The following is a 21,782-nucleotide window of genomic DNA, read 5'->3' on the forward strand; positions in this document are numbered from 1 at the left end:
AGCTCATCACACATATATGAGGAGATAGCGGACTCGGTACACACAGGCAGTTACAAACAAGTAAGTCCTCTCTTCACATTGTACCGCACCGCTCCCTACAAACTCCAATCCCATGTGCTAGACCCTGTGCCCAAAGGGGCACCAAACTCGGGTGTCAAGGTCGACCTACCTCCTTACCCAGCAGTTGAACCAGATGAGGATGGGGGGGCTGCTGGATATGAGGGGGCAGAGGGGGGAGAGGAGTGGAGTTTGGAGTGTCTTCAAACTACCCACTCAGAATACAGCGGTCAATATTTGTCACCGCTGCCTTGGCGAGAGTCATCCAATCAATCTCGAACAGGCGTATGCGAGAGCCGACCGCTGTCTATGACCGATTTTGGAGATAGCCTTATTGAGTGTGACCAAGCTGAGCAAGACTTCAGGAAACTCTCTATGGAGCTCACAGGAACCGATGAGGTCCCTGAAAAGGATCAAGGTGAACAAACAAGTGAACAAATGCTTCAGACGACCTCTGAACCTCCTCCTCTTTCTGTCACCGTCATGACTGAACATGCACAAACCAAACAAATGGCTTCAACACACATGGATGAAGTTTCACAGCGATTGTATAAAGTCCTATATGGATATGAAGCATCCCATGTGGATAAAATTCAAGGTGGAGTCAGGGAATGTGAAGTTGAGCATGAGATTGATGTTTGTCAGGTCACAACTTCAGGTGAAGATGATGTCAGATCCAGTGACGATATATATCAAACACAGGGTACAACCACTCAAGAACCAGCAGGTACTTCTGATGTCAGACACACCATCGCAAGTTTAGTATCTCAAAAAGTAGAAGTCATGAGCTCCACCAGCTTTACTCAGTTGTTGCATGAGACTACTTTTGAGGAAACACTATCACTACGACAGAATGAGCCTGAAGAAAAGGTTGTGTTCTCTGTAGAGTCGACACCTGAGATTGAAACATGCACATATGAATCCTGTGTGACAGAATCGACAGAGGTGGAAATTTGTGAACCTCATATTTTAGTTCATCATAGATCATCTCCATCTGAGTGTGTGACTGAGACAGCAGTTTTACTGACGGAGAGTAGGGCCTCAACACCTGAATCAACATCATTAGTAACTGAACTGAATTTTCTCGGATCTGACTCGAAAGTTCCTCAGTTTAGGCCCCTGTCTCCCCTCCCACCTCCTGTGTTTCTATGGGAAACCAGTGATGCCGGGCCAACTGCTCAGGGCCAGTCATCACTGAGTCCACCAGGAGGCCCATCTATGCTGTGTACACCAGAGTCAGAGGAAAGGCCATTAACACCAATGGTTTCAAACACAAAACCATTTGGGCCGTCAGTATCATATAGCAGCGAGAGATCCATCTCACTGCGCTCACTATCTTTTGACATAGAAGACAGATTGTCATCACCTGAGTCTGTGGTTGTAGAAACCGAGCAGTGGCTTTTTACATCCTGTGAGCGTGCATCTCCTGATCGCCATGAGATGAGATCATTATCTCCTAAATACATGGAGTCTGTCCCTGCGCATCATCTGCTCCCACTAGATTCTCATATCTCAGAATTCGGACAAGATATCCCTGAGGCTTCTGTAGCTTATGAATGTAGGTCATTCTCACCTGAGTCAATGCCATCAGATAAGAATATTGAAACTGAAGTGCTGTCAGTGCCTTTTGAAGACAGACAGTCTCCAGAGTCACTCAGCCATGAGAATAGAGCATTAGTACCTGCTTCACTTGCTGAAGATGAATCTGAATCTGTTGAAACTGTCATTGAACATGGGGTACCCTTCCCAGAATCAACTGAATGTGCACAGATAGTGTGTCCATCCATATTAACTGATCATAGTGAAGAATCACTCAAACCATTAGTCTTTGATACAGAGAATAAACCCCCAACACCAGAGGAATTAGAATCTAAGTGTGATAATGACTGGGTTTTTATATCCTTGTCTGATATTGAGGAAACAGCACAGCAGTTAGAGGAAAAAACAAATGTAGTTTTTGATCGAGAGCAGTTAAGAAATGATGATGCAGGTCAGCAGTCAAAATCTATAGAAGGAAATCCAGGGAAATATGATGAAACTGAAGCTTCGACAGTTCCTTGTGTTGAGCCTTGTAGTGGTCCGTCTGATGCTGTCATGCCACCAGCAGAACCTGAGGTCTTGTCAACTGATGTAGTTACAGAAGAACCGTCTCATGAGTTCTGTAAGGAAGGTAAATCAAATGAGGTCATGCACAATCCAATATCTAAGAAAACCAAATCTGGTAAAAAGAAAAAGTCTAAAGCAGTCAAGTTCGATCATAAACCTGTTCAGAATGTTAAAGATCAGCAGGAAGCATCTGAGTTTACATATAAAACATATGAAGAGACACAGGAATCAGATGAAACTCTTTTACCGGAGATTACATCTGATGATCTACCAACGTCACAGGCATTAACTACAAATATCCCTGAAAATCAGCAAATTCCCGGAGAGTGTTTGGTTTCTATACCTCAGCATGATGCACCCTTAAGTTCAGTACCAATCTACACTCTATCATATGATGGAGACCTTTGGAAGCTCATTTCGCAGATCCGTGACCCACAGTATGCAGGAGAAACATTCATGAGTAAAATAGCAGTCGTTCATTGTGCAGCATCCAATCAAGCAAATTCCAATGAGACAGCAGAGGGTGAAACTAATTTTCTGCAATCAGGAAATTTCCAAAGACCACTTTCACCTGATTCTGAAGCAGAATATAGACCCATGTCACCACAATCGCTCAGAGAGCTGGAATTATTCAGACCAGCTTCCTCCCACTCGGGGAGATCTGTAGATAGTCGGCAATCTTTAAGTCCAGACTCCCCTGTTCCTGAATTCTTAAATTATATCTCTGGACCCTCACAAATTTATCACAGATCAGTGTCATCAGAGTCAGTGTTGTCAGATCTGGAACTAGAGACTGATGTAAACATTTCTTTTCTTTTTGAGGATCGACCAGCATCTACTGATTCAGTATCATCGATGAACATATACAGTGCTCTGTCAACTGACTCACCTATTCCCGATTTTAGACCGTTTTTACCAGAATCAGTTCTCAGTGTTAGATTGGAAAGGTCTTCCTCACTTGAAACAATAACCTCAGATCTAGAGGGCGGGATGTCCTTTTTATCGTCATTATTTTCTGAAAGCAGAACATCTTCCCCGGACTCTGTTGACATAAACAGGCCACTTTCTCATGAGTCACCCATCCCTGTCTTTTCAGAGTCTTTACCAGAGTTTGCGGTTATGGCCACACTGGAGATGTCCTCTTCACCTGTTTCAGTTTCTTCAGACCTAGAATATGAAGCAACAAGTCTGTCACAAGTGTGCTCTGAAATGACACAATCATCATTGGATTCAGATGCTTCTGATGATGAAACGAGGTTTAGAAAATCACCATCTCCCAAGTCAGTTATTACCAAGCAAAGCCTTGAGTCACTGGACTCACATGCACCAGACACCACAGCACTGGGTGACAGTAATCAACCTCAAAAGGCAATCCAAGTCCCAGACTATAGACTTGTTTATGATGCCGAACTTTGGACACTGATTTCTCAAATATATGATCCTCAATATGTTGGAGAGACCTTTTGCAGTAAAACTGGGTTTTTTGAGTATGCAGGAACTAGAACCGAGTATGTTCCGGATGACTCTGGTGTAGAAGAAGATGCTAGGGAGTTGAACATTGCAGGTTCATTTGATACAGATGTTCTGCAAGAACAAGAAAACAATGAGAGGGAAGAGAAACAAGCAACGTCAGCGGAGTCAATGAAAGACTTGTCAGATGAGGAATCAGACCGTTGCATGCCCTTGTTTTCCGATGAAATTAGACCTTCCTCATCCGGTTCTCCAGTATCTTTTGATGGAGGTAGGTCATTATCACCAGACTCACCTTTACCAGACTTCACACCTGCACTTACTGAATCAGGAACAGCTTTTGTTGGGTCCACATCCTCTTTGGATATTTCAGATACTGAATATAACCTTTCAGACTCACGGGACTTCAGTTGCCAGAGAGCGGACTCACCTGAATCAGGTGTACCATTTAGAACAAACCAGCTGATCCGTCAACTCTATGATCCTCAGTATGAAGAGGTTGAGATGAGGCCACTTTTACCAGAATCTGTGAACGAACTTAGGCCAGTGTCACCTCAACCACTCATGTTAACTGAAATAAAAACATCATCTCCTGATTCTACAGAGAGACCTTTGTCACCTGACTCTGAATCAGAATACAGGCCTTTCACACCTGCATCACTGATGTTTATGTCAAATTTCAGATCATCCTCTCCCGATTCAACTGGCTCTCTGAATGAATTTAGAGCTCTTTCACCTGACTCCCCCATTCCAGAAATGGGAATGGTGTTACAGGAGTCCTTAAACACGTACAGACAGTTTAGGTCCTCCTCACCAGTGTCAGTACATTCAGATGAAGACTTCGAAGAAGATTTGTGTATGCCCTGGCTATTTGAGGACAGAGCATCATCTCCTGATTCAACTACATCAAGGGATGAATTTAGACCTCTTTCTCCAGACTCACCCATACCTAAATTTACACCAGAAATTCAAGCAATATCCATATCACACATGGACTCGAGATCTTCTTCCCCTGAATTAGATTTCTCAGATATAGAAATGGAATTATCTTTTCCAGTGGTCTTAGATGACCGACCCTCATCTCCAGATTCCTTAGCATCTATGAGTAAATACAGACGGCTTTCTAATGATTCTCCTTTACCTGACTTTAGTCAGGCTTTGTTAGAGATTCGCCATGAGTTTACAGGATACAGGTCAACATCACCTGAATCAGAGACCTCAGATCTAGAATATGTTCCTTTGATTTCAGAGATGTTTGACATGGAGGATAGACCAGAATCCCATCATTCAGATTATAATCTGGAGTGTTGTCCTGTTGACTCTCCAGTACCACAGTACACCATCAATGCACCCAGTATGTTAGAAGTAAGATACAGATCTACATCACCTGAGTCAGTACATTCAGATGAGGACTTAGAGACAGATTTGTGTATTCCCTGGCTTTTTGAGGACAGAGCAGAGTCTCCTGATTCAACAACATCCATCGATGAATTTAGAGCTCTTTCTCCAGACTCCCCCATTCCTGAATTAAGACTGATGCTACAGGAGTCCTTATTGACATACAGGCAATTAAGGTCCTCTTCACCAGTGTCAGTATCATCAGATTCTGAGGAGGAAATGGAGTTACCTTTCTCAATATTATTTGAAGACCGACCTTCATCTTCATCTTCTGTAGCATCAGTGACTAAATACAGAAGACTTTCACCTGATTCACCCATACTTGACTTCACACGAGCTTTGCCAGTTCCACTTGTTGATGTCAGTGGCTACAGGTCAGAATCACCTGAATCAGTTTCATCAGATATGGAATTTGCTCCCTTGCTATCTCAGCTCTTTGAGGATGAGCAGAGACCAGATTCTCCACAATCAGACTCTTCTTTCTCTAAATACCAGCGTCTGTCACCAGACTCTCCGGTACCTTATTACAGCCACACTGAACCTTCAGTGTTTATAGGAATGTACAGATCTACATCACCTGAATCAGTACATTCAGATGAGGACTTGGAGACAGATTTGTGTATTCCCTGGCTTTTCGAGGCCAGAGCATCATCTCCTGATTCAACCACATCCATAGATGAATTTAGAGCTCTTTCTCCAGACTCACCCATACCTAACTTTGAACCAAAACTGCAAGCAAAATCCATATCACACATGGACTCAAGGTCCTCTTCACCTGAATTAGATTTTTCAGATATAGAAACTGAATTATCTCTTCCAATGGCCATTGAAAACAGACCTTCATCTCCTGAGTCCTTAGCATCTCACAGATCTACATCACCGGAATCAATTTATTCAGACGAGGACTTAGAAACAGATTTGTGTATCCCCTGGCTTTTTGAGGACAGAGCAGAGTCTCCTGATTCTATTGCATCTATTGATGAATTTAAACCACTTTCACCAGACTCCCCCATTCCTGAACTGAGATTGATGCTACAGGAGTCCTTATTGACATACAGGCAATTAAGGTCCTCTTCACCAGTGTCAGTATCATCAGATTCTGAAGAGGAAATGGAATTACCTTACTCAATATTGTTTGAAGACCGACCTTCATCTTCATCTTCCGTAGAATCAGTGACTAAATACAGAAGACTTTCACCTGATTCACCCATACTTGACTTCACACAAGCGTTGCCAGTTCTACAAGTTGATATCAGTGGTTACAGGTCAGAATCACCTGAATCAGTTGCATCAGATATAGAATTAGCTCCCTTGCTATCTCATATGTTTGAGGATGAGAAGAGACCAGATTCTCCACAATCAGACTCTTCTTTCTCTAAATACCAGCGTCTGTCACCAGACTCTCCGGTACCTTATTACAGCCAAACTGGACCTTCTATATCTTCTGTAAGGTATAGGTCTACATCACCTGAGTCAGTGCAATCAGATGAGGACATTGAGACAGATTTGTGTATTCCCTGGCTTTTTGAGGACAGAGCAGCATCTCCTGATTCAACAACATCCATAGATGAATTTAGAGCTCTTTCTCCAGACTCCCCCATTCCTGAATTAAGACTGATGCTACAGGAGTCCTTAATCACGTACAGGCAATTTAGGTCTTCTTCACCAGTGTCAGTCTCATCAGATTCTGAGGAGGAAATGGAGTTACCTTTCTCAATGTTATTTGAAGACCGACCTTCATCTTCATCTTCTGTAGCATCAGTGACTAAATACAGAAGACTTTCACCTGATTCACCCATACTTGACTTCACACGAGCTTTGCCAGGCCCACTTATTGATGTCAGTGGCTACAGGTCAGAATCACCTGAATCAGTTGCATCAGATATGGAATTTGCTCCCTTGCTATCTCAGATGTTTGAGGATGAGCAGAGACCAGATTCTCCACAATCAGACTCTTCTTTCTCTAAATACCAGCATCTGTCACCAGACTCTCCGGTACCTTATTACAGCCACACTGAACCTTCTATGTCTTCGGTAAGGTACAGATCTACATCACCTGAGTCAGTACATTCAGATGAGGACTTAGAGACAGATTTGTGCATCCCCTGGCTTTTCGAGGCCAGAGCATCATCTCCTGATTCAACCACATCCAGAGATGAATTTAGAGCTCTTTCTCCAGACTCACCCGTACCAAACTTTGAACCAGAACCACAAAGAACATCCATATCACACATAGGCTCAAGGTCCTCATCACCTGAATTCGATTTTTCTGATATAGAAACTGAATTATCTCTTCCAATGGCCATTGAAAACCGACCTTCATCTCCTGAGTCCTTAGCATCTCACAGATCTACATCACCGGAATCAATTTATTCAGACGAGGACTTAGAAACAGATTTGTGTATCCCCTGGCTTTTTGAGGACAGAGCAGAGTCTCCTGATTCTATTGCATCTATTGATGAATTTAAACCACTTTCTCCAGACTCCCCTATTCCTGAATTAAGACTGGTGCTACAGGAGTCCTTAATCACGTACAGGCAGTTTAGGTCTTCTTCACCACTGTCAGTATCATCAGATTCTGAGGAGGAAGTTGAGTTACCTTTCTCAATGTTATTTGAAGACCGACCTTCATCTTCATCTTCTGTAGCATCAGTGACTAAATTCAGAAGACTTTCACCTGATTCACCCATACTTGACTTCACACACATTTGGCCACTTCGACGAGTTGATGTCAGTAGTTACGGGTCAGAATCACCTGAATCAGTTGCATCAGATATAGAATTTGCTCCATTGATATCTCATATGTTTGAGGATGAGCAGAGACCAGATTCTTCACAATCATACTCTTCTTTCTCTAAATACCAGCGTCTGTCACCAGACTCTCCGGTACCTTATTATAGCCATACTGAACCTTCTATGTCTTCGGTAAGGTACAGATCTACATCACCTGAGTCAGTACATTCAGATGAGGACCTAGAAACAGATTTGTGTATTCCCTGGCTTTTTGAGGCCAGAGCATCGTCTCCAGATTCAACCTTATCTAGAGATGAATTTAGAGCTCTTTCTCCAGACTCACCCATACCTGAGTTTACACCTATGATACAATGCACCATTTATCACACAGGAATGAGGTCCTCTTCACCAGACTCAGTGTTGTCAGATTTGGAAGAACAATTACCTCTGCCGATGAACTTGGAGAGCAGAGCTCCCTCTCCTGAATCTCAGTCTTCAAGCAGACTTTCTCCTGATTCACCTGTACCTGACTTTATGCCGCCAATGTTTGGATTAACTGAAACAAGTTTTGGACGTAGGTCATCATCCCCTGAGTCACTATGTTCAGATGTAGAATATATTGTTATAAGCCTAGGAACACTAGTTTATGACAGTAGACCATATTCACCTGAGTCAGGAGCTGAAGATGAATACCATCGTCTGTCACCAGACTCACCTATACCTGAATACAGACCAGAAATATCTGAATCTGTCATGAGGAATACTGGGCCAAGATCCCTGTCCCCTGCATCCATTGAATCAGATATTGAGTATGCTTTGAGTGAGTTTTTGATGTCAAGGAATTATGGCATTGGGGATAGACAAGAGTTTCCTGAATCAGGATCATCAGAGGCGTCAGATGATGAATGTAAACACCTGCCACCTGAATCACCAATACCTGATTTTACAAAAACCTATGTGGAACATGTCATGACTGTCAGAGATATATCACCCACTGAATTTTCAGATTCAGAGAGTTTGTCACCAACTTCAGAAGTGTTTTGCGCAGAAGACAGGTCTGCATCACCAGAGTCTGGCGAATCAGGTGGGAAATTACCGTTGTCACCTCCATTGTCATTAACTGAATTGAAAGTCCCTTCTGCCACTGGAGAGATCTTTGTTAGCACTGTGCCTCCGTCATGCGAGGAATCAGAAATTATGGTAGATGAGTATAATCTCATTTATGATGCAGAGTTATGGAAGTTAATTTCTAAAGTACATGATCCACAATACGCTGGAGAAACCTTCAGCAGTAAAACTGGGTTCATGCAATTTGTTGGCAGCACAGTAGAATATGAAATGAGTTTATCAGATGATGAACAAGATAAAGTAACAGACAAACATGAGCAAGCCACTAATGACACAAGTCCACCAGTTATGCCTGTTTCAGAATCGCCTCCATCAATGATTATAGATATTGTGCCTTCAGGAGCAGCACCATACAGAGAGACCAAGTACACATTTGAAATACCTGCCAGAACAACAGATTCTGATGATGATTGGGTGGTTATATCAGTGTCTGATACTGAGGATGATAACCTTTGTTACTCACCAGAATCCACCATAGATTATAGACCCATGTCCCCTGATTCAGCCATGGTGCTCGAAACAAGAGCATCATCACCAGAATCAGTGGCATCCATCAGTGCATTTAGACGACTCTCACCAGATTCTCCCTTACCTGAATTTTCAACAGCGTTACCAGAATGTGTGAGATTCCTAAGATCAACATCATCTTCACCTGAAACTGTAGCATCAGATATAGATTTTATGCCGCAGACCCATAGGCCTATTTCATGTGAATCGATCACGCAAATGGCCGACAGAAGAGCATCATCTCCAGAGTCGATGCCGGAGTTCAACGAGAACAGATCTCTCTCCCCAGACTCCCCCATCCCTCAGTTTGCCGTGTCATTGGAGGGGTACGCTATGACACACTGGTCGTCAGATCCTGATTCGTTGGCTTCAGATTCAGAGTGTGAGCTTATTGTGACATCCCCAGGAGCAACTGAGGCTGGAAGATCAGATTCACCTGATTCCATCTCATCCATCAGTGAGTTCAGGAGACTGCTGCCTGACTCACCAGTGCCTGAGTTTATGAGAATATTGTCGTCTTATTTTATGGAGGGTAGCCCCTGTGACAGATCATCTTCGCCGGTGTCTTTGTCATCGGACTCTGAGTTTGTTGCTTTACCCATTGATTGTTGGATTGACGACAGCCCAAGGCCACTGAGTCCTCAAACTGCTGAGTCAGAGGAGGACCTAGGTTTTGGTTGTGAGGATTCTGAGTGGTTACTCTCCAAACCACAACTAATTCAAACTAGAGAGGCAATGGTCAAAGAAGGACATCCTGACTGGCAAATAAGGACAGGATCGGAACTGGAGGTTTTATCGTGTGATGAGTGGATGCAGCAAGGATCGGAGGCCGAGAGCATCTCAACTTTACAAACCAAGTTTGGTGAGGAGGAGGAAGACTTCCCAGTGATGGCATCACCAGCTTACGATGAAAAGATACAGTACGAGGAGATCCTTTACATCAGTGGTGAAGAAGTGACGAGCAAGAAAGTCTCTCAATGGGTAAGAGAGAGAGCATGACAGTTTGGCATTAACACGCAATTTGGACTGCGTAACACATGAGGACATGTTTTGAGGAAATAATAAAACAACAATAACAAAAAGGAGTGCATTAATTCTGAGATGTGTGAAGAATGCGGAAATATTGAAATTTAATGTTACTAATCCTTCTTACTTCACTTCTGATTGATTGTTATGATGGTAAGATGCTTTTTCGGTCGCATGTTTCAGTTGGATGTAAAATTGAATGTCGAGTGGTTCAGACCAACCTGGTGAATTTATTTAGTTCATGTTGACATTCACTTACAGGCTCCCGATGAGACACCAGAGGACACACACTTTCAAATAGATGATGAGTTGCAATGCAGACTGTTGTCTTCTACAACTGCAGCACGAGACACCAGAAAGACAGATGTGCTGTTCGATGATGACAAGCCAGTGGTATCAATTCCCCTACAGCTACCGGAGCTGAGCTCGTACACGACCCACCGAACCGTCACTCCAGTTGTGTCCTCGCTTGAGCAAGCACTCTACGGGTATTCAGAGTCGGAGCTGTCGTCCGAGGAAGCTCAGTCCAGTGAGCTTTTCTCACCCATGTCGAGCCAGTTCCTGGTGCCACCGGATTATGAAGCGGTATTTTCCGGACATCAAACCCTCAGAGTTTCTGAATGTAGCCAAGCTTCCTTGAAGGATTTGAGTCCAGTGTCTCCGGTTTTCAGTGACTCGGCTGAAGTTGTTGCTAAAGACGGTGCCAAGAGAACGTCAGAGGCTTCTGGAGATTTTAAGTTTTCCCCCGGCTTTGAGAAAGCCTGTGCAGAATTTGAGCAGACAGTGTTGGAATTTGAATCAGAAGAACTAAAGGTACAACCGAAAGAAGTTAGTTGTCAGTCTCCGCTGCAATCTGACTCAGATCTGGAGTTCTTTGACTGCAGACAAGCCCTCTCTGACTTGTCTGATCCAGAAGAAGGGAAACTGGAACCCAAGATCAGCTATCACGTCTTAGAGCCAGCTTCCCCACTACCTGGCAGTAGCCCTGATGTCGGTTTCCTGAAAGGGAGCGCTCGGTACGCCGCTCACCCTCTCCGTCCAGGTGAAGATTACAAGCGCTTGTCCTCCGGCAGCGAAAGCCTCGGAGAGTTTGCTTATGATTCTGAGGGTTCACGAGGGGGTCGAGCGGAGGGCAACCGCCTCGTATGTGAGGAGCTCCCGTCCAGAGATCAGGCAGGGTATTACAATGATGACGACTTCCTGGGAAGGGTAAGAGGTTGAGCATGAGCACAACCCTGCACTGGCTGGTGTCTTGCCTGATTTCGGATGGTTGCTGTGGTGCTACATTCAAGATACAGGAGAATAAAAACTGAAACTTGCACTTGGTGTAGTTAATGAGGCTGAATAAAGCTTTTATGTGCATGAGCACCCAAAAAACAACAACAACAAAAATCGTAACAGCTGTGATGAGTGGCTTTTTTAATACTGCATCGTTTGTGATTGAAAGCGGTTCTTGACATTTACGGTGTGGTGTGTTTAAATCAGCTCTGGTGACATTTATGAGCTACTATGAAGAAAATATTCAATAAAATGCAACATTTTTATGTGTTCACATCCGCACCTGTTCGCATCCTGTGCATTATGCTTTTTGTTGTTAATCAGTGTGCGAAATACCATTTTAAAAGTTGGAGGTTGCATATAGCCCCAGCCACGTATTAAAAACTCCAACTTAAGAATTACCAGCTCATGTTCACCTTTCATACAATGGATCTAGCTCAAAGGGTTGAATACATTAGAGATTTAAAAAGCACTTGGAGAATAAGTGGATGATAAAATATGGAAATGACTATAAAAACAAAAAGCATTAAGAACAGTACAATATAGAGATAAAAGAATAAGAATAACAAATCTAGAGACCTTCACTTTGCTGTGTTGTGAGTCTATCTATTAACAACTGATTATGACATTATGATGCCGAATTGCATATAATGGTGCTATTAAATGTTTTTTCTTTCTTTTTTGATTGATTTGATTTGTCGTGTCATGAATCATCCACATCAGACAGCCTTATTTCGCACACTGGTTTCCATCTGCATGTTAATTCATTTCAGTTGGTTTTTGCATCATTGTACCTTCTCTTCATCTCACATCATATTTATGTACGACCATCAAATTTGATTTTTGATTTCATTTCATATTCATTCGTATAAGAAGAAGCTTTTTGGAAAGCAAACGTAGAAGTGAGGTAAAGAGAAAGGAGGGGTGACGTGGTGGAGGAGTGTGCTGTGCTGTGGTGACACGGTGTAGATGTGTTGTATTGACCTGTGAGGGTGCTGTCCACCAGGAGATAGCAGAGGAACTAGGGATGCTGTCTGATAGCTCAGAGGAGGAGGTGCTGACCACCAGGGTGGTGCGACGCAGAGTTATCATTCAGGTAAATGAGCATGATGCAGCTCTGGAGTGACGCAGGGTAACACACACTTAGTGCTTTTTGTTTCTGATGGACGTGACCTTATCGCACTGATCATTGAATAAATGTTTGATCTTTAACCTTTTGTTTGTTTGCTGTTTGTGTCCTGCTGTTAATTGTCTGATGCTACTTTCTCTGCTTTTATCCACAAGTTTACGAACGTCATCTATGGTCAAAACTGGCTTCCGGTTTGCCGGTTTGGTGGAATTTTACGTTTACGTTTCCATGGTTTTCAGGCGTTGTCATAGTTGCGGTAAACGCATGGATCTATTAACGCTGGCTTTTAACACAGATGTCAATTTGTGTGATATCCACTGTTAAAAGCTGCTGTGATGATCCATGCGTTTTACAGATTTTCATTGGGGAAAAAAAAAAAAAAAAATCCATGCATTTACCGCGGCTACTGAAACCATGGAAACGTAAACATAACATTCCAAAACCGGCAAAACAGGCTACGTTTTTGACGTTCGGAAAAAGGTGGATAAAAATGTTTAAGGTTCGATATGGAAAAAAGAAACCTGTAATGTGCAGAATTAACTTTAAATTTTGACTTTTGGTTGATTTGATTTGAAATTTGCTTCAATCAGGTAAAAAAAAAAATCACACTCAGGGTCTTTGAAATATATTTGGAGGTCTTGCTTATTATCATTTAAGTGGGTAAAGTGTGTTGCTTGGAGTGCTTTCTTTGATAGAGGCAGCATGCACTTTGATTGTGCTCGTATATTTAATACGGGATTGTGATGAATGTGAGTTGACAGCATGTGTTCTGTGTTTTGACAGGGTGATAACCTCCCAGACATCCCAGCACAGACCGTCACAGAGGAGAAGTACACGGACGAACACGGGAACATGGTCGTTAAGAAAGTAAGAGACCAAATCCAACAATTACACACTGATGAGTAGTTAAGTAAAGTCTTTTTTTCTGATTCAAACCTTCCCTCTTTCCGTCTTCACCAGATCACACGAAAGATAATCCACAAATGTGTATCTGCGGACGGCACGGAGACACAGGAAGTGACCATCGAGGGCTCCCACCAGGAGACGGTGCAGATCGAGGAAGGCGACGCCGTCTCCAGGGTGGTGAAGAGGACGGTGCTCCGCAGCGAGGGAGACCAGAGGGAGGTGAGTGGGTAGCATCATCATCATCACCCGACCTCAGCCAGCATCCCAACAGTCACAGATCAGCACCGACCTGTCTGTTGTCGTCTTCTCTCTCCAGCTGACCTTCTCGGAGCCTCTGGCCCTGTGCTCCGCCGCGGCATCTCAGTTCGAGATGGAGCCGGTGCAGGGTCGAAAGGTCAGCAAGGTTGTCAAGACGACGGTGATAAAAGGGGAGAGGATGGAGAAGCAGATGGGAGACCCTTCGCTGGCTGCAGACCTCCCCTTGGCCAGAGAGGACTTTGAGAAGGTCAGTGTCTCTAGACCACAGATACTTCATCAGCAGGTGGTCAGTCTGTGGAGAGGAGGAGGAGCTGCAGCTTTAGAAACATGTGTTCTCTAAAAAAAAAAACATCAGTCCACTGCTGTTGTTCATTGTCTCTCTGTCCTCTCTCCTCCTTCGTTCTTTCGCCTCCAGGCTTTGAGTTTTGCCGGAGGCTTTGGGAAAGCTCTGGTGCCTCATGTAGTAGAGAAAGAGGTTGTTCAGGATGACGGTTCTGTGATCAGAAGGTTGGATTCAGCATGAGAGTGTCAAAAAAAACTCAACTATCAGAGTTTAACAGCGGCATGGAGTGGTTTTACTTTGTAGTTAACATTAAGCTTCTGGATTTTGTCTCGTACTTTCCAGGGGAAGTCTTTTTACAGTGTATTTTAGTAGTTTTAGTCATCGGTCATTCTCATTCATTGTAATAATCTAAAACATTGGGCATATAGTGTCTTTTAAACAAGTCCAGTTTCAGTTTATTACTGTCTTTGCTTCTCTTTATTGTTGCTGCTTAACAGTAATAAACAAGTCAATAAATATTATCATAACTAATGACCAAAACTATGAAAATACAAATGGGTCGAAATAATGTTTTGATCATGTAGCCAGAGTTGCATGGTGTGAGTTTGGAGACTGTTCACTGGTTTTGGCTGATATTAAATATCAATTTAGCTAAAGATTATAAACTGTGACTATGCACATTTCATAGATAAAACACAAAAAACAAAAAAAGGAATATGGCCTGTACTGGATCTCCTTAAACGAGAAAGTCTGGAATTGAACAACTAACACCCAAAAAATGAAATTATATTTTGTAATAATTATTTAATGAATTGACAGTTTATTGTGATGCTAAATTATTTTAAAATATATTTTATTTATTTTATTTATTAAAAGTTGTTCACAAAAAAAACAAAAAACTTTATTTTTGTTGTCTTTGAACAAATTATCAACAGATTTTCAAATGATTTAGATTCTGGAGAGAAGAACATGTATACAGTATATCTGTGTTCCTGTGGCCTCAGCTTGTCTTGTTCCTCCTGCAGAAGCCAGATGCGTAAGTCGCGGACCCAGAAGAGGACTGTGGTGAGGGACGCCCTGGGGAAGCACGTGCACCTGGAGCGTGTGGACGACACCCCGGACGCCCTGCAGCCCGACGCCCTGCAGCAGCACCTGCACCGACTGCTCCAGCGCTACTGTGAGGATGAGTTGGAGAAGGAGGAGGAGGAGGAAGAAGAAGAAGAGGAGGAAGATGAAGAAGAGGAGGAGGAAGAGGAGGAAAGAAAGGAGAAGAAGGAGGAGGAGGACGAGAGCTTAAACTGAGCATCAGCTTCCACAGATCCTCTCCCTGCGTCCTCTCCTGTCGTCTCTGCGTCGCCGGACTGTTCCCTTCTTTTTGTCAGAAAATAGACGAAGCAGTATTTTGTGCTTTTACCTCTTCTTTCCTTCACGTTGTGTTTCATTCGCTCTTTTTGTGACCAAAGATCGCGCCCTTGTTTTTATCCGTTTGTTTCGTTTGCGGGATGATACTCTCTGTGTTTTTTCGTGTCTTCTTCACCTTTTTTCGGCTGCTGTGTTGTGGCGACGGTTTCGACTTCACCGGAGGTGGATTAAAATCACCGGGGACATTTTCGCCTTCACGCACAGGCCTCTTCTTGAAGAACTCTTGTAAACATTTGTATATAGAGGAGATGAAAGAGTCATGCTTGGATGGGGAAAAGTAATAAAAAAAATAAAAATTAAAAAAAAGAATTCAAAGCATTTAATACGTAGGTCCACCTAAACCTGCTGTACATGCACCGATTCAGCTGGAGAATGGCCACCGTACAGATGAGATTAATGTCACATGGAGGAGAAGTGAAAGTGTGAATCATCATGGACTCTTTTTAAAGCCAAACATCAACCTGCTGATCTGTTTACAAAGGCTGTGTGAGCACACCTTTTGTCTTCCCATAATGCATCTGCCCTTGTTTTGTTTTTTGTTCTTTTTTTTGTTCTGTTTTGTTTTGTTTTGTTACCGTGTCTGTCCTGTGTCATGATTTCACGTTGGATCCGTCGCAGAGAGCCGCTGCCTCTGTGTGTGTAAATATACAAAGTGTGTGTTACAAGAAAGGAAGTAGTGACGTGGAATGTTTCCGATCGAGCACTTAACCCGACCGTCCTCTAGCTTTCTGTCGTCCGTCTGTGTTTCCACCCTCCACCTTCACATGTGCTGCTTCTCCTTCTATTACCTGTCCTCCATGAAGCCTTGTAATACACACAGTCGTATCGTTGTATTTAACTTATCGTCAACAAACCTCATGGAAAATTCCCATCCATCCTTCCTGTGTGAATTGCACTGTTGTTACCATGGACACACATGTATTGGTTTATCATTGTATAGTTAAAATCATAAGTCATTTTACTTGTGATGGTTAAAAACCACACCAGCCAGTGACAACAGTTGTTAGAGGAAGTAACCCCGATGATGTCATATTGGTGGCTTGAGATAAAACTATCCTTATGACATCATCAGGGTGTGAAGAGGAAACAGGAAGTGAGGATTTTAAGAAATAAAAGCATCTACCAGGTTGTTTTTCCACCAAAAGTCACATTTAAACCGAGCCATTAAGTTTATTATGTATTATCTGTTACAGCTTTTTAAGGACACGACCAAAACTTTACGTTTGGGTTTTTCCGTGAGATTTGTTGACACCAGTGAAATACAGACCGACACCAGACTTGTCCTTTATATTTGTAGCCATCACACACACGACATATAGACACTTTGCTTTAATCGCTGTTGTTGGTTTGAATTCTTCTTGTTATTATCGTCGCTCTCAACGTCTTGACACATCAACCTTAAAAACTCAAGCAAACACTGACTTCCACTGGTTTCAGTTACCACATCTGTACTTTGTTTATTTATTGCTGTCTGTTGGTGATCCCTGTACACTCCTGAGAGTGTGCGCGTGTGTGCGTGCGTGTGTGTGTGTTGGGATGTGTGTTTGAGTGTGTGTTTGAATGTCTTCTAAACCTAAAAGCAAACACAAAAAAAAAGCTGAAGTTGTGTTGATTTGAAAGTTGAAACGCGTTCAGACTGATGATGAAGTATGTCTGGTGACTTTATGTAACAATACGATCCTCACGTTGCCATTTAGTTTGAGTGTGATTCAATGGAAAGAATAAAAGAAATGTCAAAAAGAGACCATTGATTTGATTTTAAATGAGCATCTTGTTTCCATGGTGATAACAATATATACATATTAACAGTGCAAATATCTATGCGGGCATGTATGACTTTATCAAATTATTACTAAAAAAAAGAAAAAAAAGAAACCTGAAACGCTAACAAGGCATAGCAGCTGCAGTGTGTACATGGCAGAACAATAAAACTGTACATGTGTCAAACGTGAAGTCATGTTGTTCTTTCTGACGGAGAATGAAGAGGTGATGACAGGAAGTGACGGACAGAGAAAGATTATCATCACACCTGTCTAGCGTATTCCAAGTGACAAGGAAAACAGACCTAACTCTAACTACATATTTATAAAACCTTTATTTATTTATTTATTGGGTTTTTTTCTGCCTGATGAAGGTCTAAGGACCAAAACGTCGCCGCGATTAAAATATCCATGCAAGTTGAACATTGTGTGGGATTTTCTCTGTACATATCCGCTTGTCCCTTTCCCACGCACCTGTCAAAATAGATGTGTGAAGATTTTTTTTTCTCTTTGAAGAACTTTATACAAGCAAGAGATACAATTTTTATTGAGTTTTTGTCATAAGCCTATTATGTCCTTTTCAAACATGATGTAATTTTAAACTCGTCTGTTGTATTATTGTTGCTCAATATTAGTCTGTTTACAAAACATACAGGCTGACTAATTGTATTAATAATTTTTGGTTTACTAACATTATTATAGAAAAAAGAAGGCAAATGGAAAGAGTTTTTAGAATGCAGCCATTTTTTTTCATTCTTTCACTCGAGTAAATTTTCCTTCGTAATTGGAGCATTAAGCATAAAGATAAAAATGAAAGAAATTAAGCAAAAGGGTGAGAGTGATATCTTTATATCTAAGTCTTCTTTAAAAATATTGATGGTGTTGTATTGGTTTGAGATCAACGTGGTGCTGTATAACACTATTATAAACAGATGAAGATCCCTGTTTGTTGTAGAGTCAGAGATATAGAAAACTGTATCATCAGCGTAGAAACTGAGATTTCAGTGTTAAAGCTATGATCGATGTTGAGAAACACGATTACAAAGATTTGAAAAAAGCACTTTTTTGGTTCCTTTGGCTCTTAACATTGTGTCGGTAGTACTATTGGGCCATATCCACCATCTAAATGATGTTAACAATAATGATCAGTCTTTGTACCAAAAGAATGTGTACCTCAAAACAAGACAAACTGAAACCTGAACAAACCAACTCATTTGGCATAAATCACACGTTTTATTTGATATTTCTTAAACATACATCAGGTTTGTCCCATCATTGTAACATTATACACCAGTGTCCAATCACGTTCAGCACATCTTAGAAAGATTAACAGTGTGGCATGTCAGTGATGTCATTCCTTATTTACCAAAAAGCAAAACAACGAACAAAAAACTAAAGTAAAACACCTGTGACTTCATCTTTGAACATGGCTGCTCCCTTTTACCCCGTGCTGGAATTATACATTTCCATTTTTTTGTGTGTGTGAGTGTGAATTTTAACATAAACCTGTCAGTGATGCCAACAAATCCCCCCGTGCCTTAACTCAACACTGTGACTACATTAACAGAATTATAGTAACATATCAATAACTACAAGAGAGAGGGGATTTACTAGTGAGTCTTTCTGGCCATGAAAAAAAATAAAATAAAAAATCAATCAAGAACTTCCAGAACCAAACTATTCAGCTCGACATGAATCAATAACTCATGTCAGTGTGAACATGCTGATTCTACTTTTTCGTCCTGTCCAGTGTAAAACGTTGGCATATACAAGTAGAACATGCAATAAAAGGTCTAATACAGGAAAACAGAAACCACCAATCCAGGTTTAAAGGGGCTGAAAAAGGGAAGCGGAGTAATTATGGGAGGACGAGCATCAACGATCACGATATAAAAAGTAAACATAAAGAAAATAGAACTGAAATTCACATAATGATCTCCTTAATTTATGAAAATATGATTTAACTGGAAAAAGTCAGAATGGCCTTATCATTTTTATAATTTATTATCATTACTCGTATCTATAGTTTACATTCTATGGTAAGAGACTCTTCTCACGTGCTGCTGTTTCAACTCGTTTTCCCTTTTTTTTACACATGTAGTTTAAAATTCCTATCAAACCAGAAAAACAGATCTTGTAAAAGCAGCCCACTCTGTTCACATGGAAACCGCTAAAGATTAAGTAAAAGAGATTTTTTACATCGATTACCAAAAAACAACCTACACGTCACCAAACAAAAAGCGAGCTTGTGTGTCCGAGCTTCTATAGATGATGGCAAACCTGAAAACGTACATGAGTAAAAAGCAGATATGTGATTATACTGGTCATTGTGCCAAAAGGCCAAAAAAATAAAATAAAACATCACAACGGCATGAGTCTTCAATATGTGCAATATTCAACTGGAAAACTCACTACATGATAACCGGAAGTTTCACATATTTTTGACCGGCCTGTTAAAAATCAATCAATCACCTGGGACGAGCGGCTCCTCTGGAAACCGTTTCTATATTTAAAACATATTCATCTAAAAAAAAAAAAAAAAAAAACCTCTGCATATTAAAACATGCTGTGGATGAGAATCTCCTGTAATAAACGTCACACACTCTCACTACAAAATGATATTCGTCAGATATTATCCCTCGCTTTTTGTTTTGTTTTGTTTTGTTTTTTCCACAATGTGTACAATAATCTTCAGTCCAGCAGCGACAATATGTAAACAACACACTGAGAGGGGGCGGAGCTCTAGCTATCGTGGGCGGGGACTGGATGGACACTTGTGGGCGGGGTCTTGTCAGCTGACGGCTGTAGGCTGGAGGGTGTTTGTCGTCGAAGGTCGTCCTCTCAACTGAAACACAGGTCAATCGCAGGCGGATTAGTCACCAGATAAAACTTATAATTATTATTATTTCATCCGTAAACGACCTCCCGTGTGTTCGGTCTTACTTGGTGGGCACGGTGGGTGAGCCGGAGCGGTGGAAGTGGATGTTCTGCCACTTGCTGTCGCGGCGATGCCAGATGCGAGTCTCCTCCGACTGCATGGTGCGCGGCATGCCGTTGCCGTCGATGTACTGCGTGAGGCGGATGTAGGCGATGCAGGCGGCTTCGTCCCCGATCAGGTGGACGTGGGGGTTGAGCAGGATGGTGTGGATCGGCTGCTTCCCCTTAGACAGAGCTGCAGGGGACAGAGGAGACATGAAGCGTCCATTGTCAACAATGTATCTTTTTATTTGTGTTCCACTTGTGAAATGAATTTGTTATTGTTATTGTAACTAATCAATGAGAAACAGTAATCATCAATGGGACCCAATTTGTAATCTGTAATCCAATAATAATGACATAAAATATCCACCACATAAAAATGTTTTTGTTTAGATAATTTAAGAATGTCACATTTCATTTACTACACAGTTCATTTATTAAGTTCGAAAAATGCTGTAAAACAGAAAAAAAAAATAATAATTTTTAAAATTTTAATAATAGGAATTCAAATGTATTAATTAAAAATGAATTTAACAAATTCTAATACTACTAATTATAATGTTTTTTCCCTAAATTCTAACACTTGATGTGCTCAATTGTTCAAATTTATGTTGACTACCAGGATTAGACTGAGTGGGTCAGTCTAACTCTCAGTGGGTTAAGACTGACAGAGCAGAAATGATACAGAAATCAGTTATAAAGATATAATGTAATGACGTATATGGGAACATTTTAATGTGAAACCATGAAAAAAGTTCCTGTAGATCCACCTACAGGTTTCCATGGCAGCCTGTGTTCAGGGGGATAAAAATCAGTGCAGCTACAGTAAATGAGAGAGCTGCTTCTTTAAATAACCTGTTGCCACGATCTTAAGAACCTCTTCACCCTGTGTGAGTCGTTCTTTAAAGCTTCATCACACTACACTGAGTCTGACACAGAAACTCTTCATCTTTACCGTTCTCAAAGTAGAAGCGGTGGAAGTCGGTTCCCTCCACCAGGTTCCCCAAGGCCTCGGGCTCGAAGGACGTGAGGCCGGGATCACAGATCTTCCTGAAACACCACGACACCCAGAGAGCAGGTCACACTTTAATATCCGTCATTATGTGTGTAGTCGTGTCAGGTCGTTGCTGTTTGACCGGCTGAACTCACGTGTACGCCTCAAAGTCTCCGTTGTTGATGGCCTCGATCAGCTGCTCGGTGACTTTGATGATCTCCTGCTTACGAGCTGAGAGACACAGAGAACATCGGGTCAGAGCCGCAAACAGAACCAACGGAGATAAATCAAAAGAAGGATGAGTTAAGGGTTAAAAAACAACGAAAAAGGACCAATAAGGACAAGGTG

At 41.8% G+C, this 21,782-nt stretch overlaps 2 protein-coding genes across 32 annotated transcripts in view; one reads left to right on the forward strand and one right to left on the reverse strand.

The window, feature by feature from the left end:
* The window catches only part of ank2b (ankyrin 2b, neuronal), a 150,973-nt gene extending 133,325 nt beyond the window's left edge, over nucleotides 1–17,648 (forward strand). For 8 of the 13 annotated variants that reach the window (XM_085759593.1, XM_085759585.1, XM_085759586.1 and 5 more), the window contains 6 exons: nucleotides 3–60; nucleotides 13,616–13,699; nucleotides 13,793–13,957; nucleotides 14,055–14,243; nucleotides 14,412–14,503; nucleotides 15,305–17,648. In XM_085759593.1, coding sequence (XP_085615719.1) covers nucleotides 3–60; nucleotides 13,616–13,699; nucleotides 13,793–13,957; nucleotides 14,055–14,243; nucleotides 14,412–14,503; nucleotides 15,305–15,581 — 865 coding nt within the window. In that variant the 3' untranslated portion in view covers nucleotides 15,582–17,648. Of the gene's footprint in view, nucleotides 1–2; nucleotides 61–151; nucleotides 10,381–10,686; nucleotides 11,635–12,709; nucleotides 12,800–13,615; nucleotides 13,700–13,792; nucleotides 13,958–14,054; nucleotides 14,244–14,411; nucleotides 14,504–15,304 lie in introns of those variants that run through there. The other 5 variants (XM_085759583.1, XM_085759581.1, XM_085759584.1 and 2 more) reach the window with 5 other exon arrangements.
* Nucleotides 17,649–18,671: 1,023 nt separating this feature from the next.
* Nucleotides 18,672–21,782, reverse strand: part of LOC146968898 (calcium/calmodulin-dependent protein kinase type II delta chain) — a 72,142-nt gene continuing 69,031 nt past the window's right edge. For 11 of the 19 annotated variants that reach the window (XM_085760044.1, XM_085760032.1, XM_085760045.1 and 8 more), the window contains 4 exons: nucleotides 21,590–21,665; nucleotides 21,396–21,490; nucleotides 20,405–20,633; nucleotides 19,834–20,306 (listed from right to left, as the gene is read on the reverse strand). In XM_085760044.1, coding sequence (XP_085616170.1) covers nucleotides 20,303–20,306; nucleotides 20,405–20,633; nucleotides 21,396–21,490; nucleotides 21,590–21,665 — 404 coding nt within the window. In that variant the 3' untranslated portion in view covers nucleotides 19,834–20,302. Of the gene's footprint in view, nucleotides 20,307–20,400; nucleotides 20,634–21,395; nucleotides 21,491–21,589; nucleotides 21,666–21,782 lie in introns of those variants that run through there. The other 8 variants (XM_085760050.1, XM_085760043.1, XM_085760035.1 and 5 more) reach the window with 2 other exon arrangements.

This window comes from Trachurus japonicus, chromosome 18, assembly GCF_045865225.1.
Source record: "Trachurus japonicus isolate A0001 chromosome 18, Traja_1.0".
Lineage (NCBI taxonomy): Eukaryota > Metazoa > Chordata > Actinopteri > Carangiformes > Carangidae > Trachurus > Trachurus japonicus.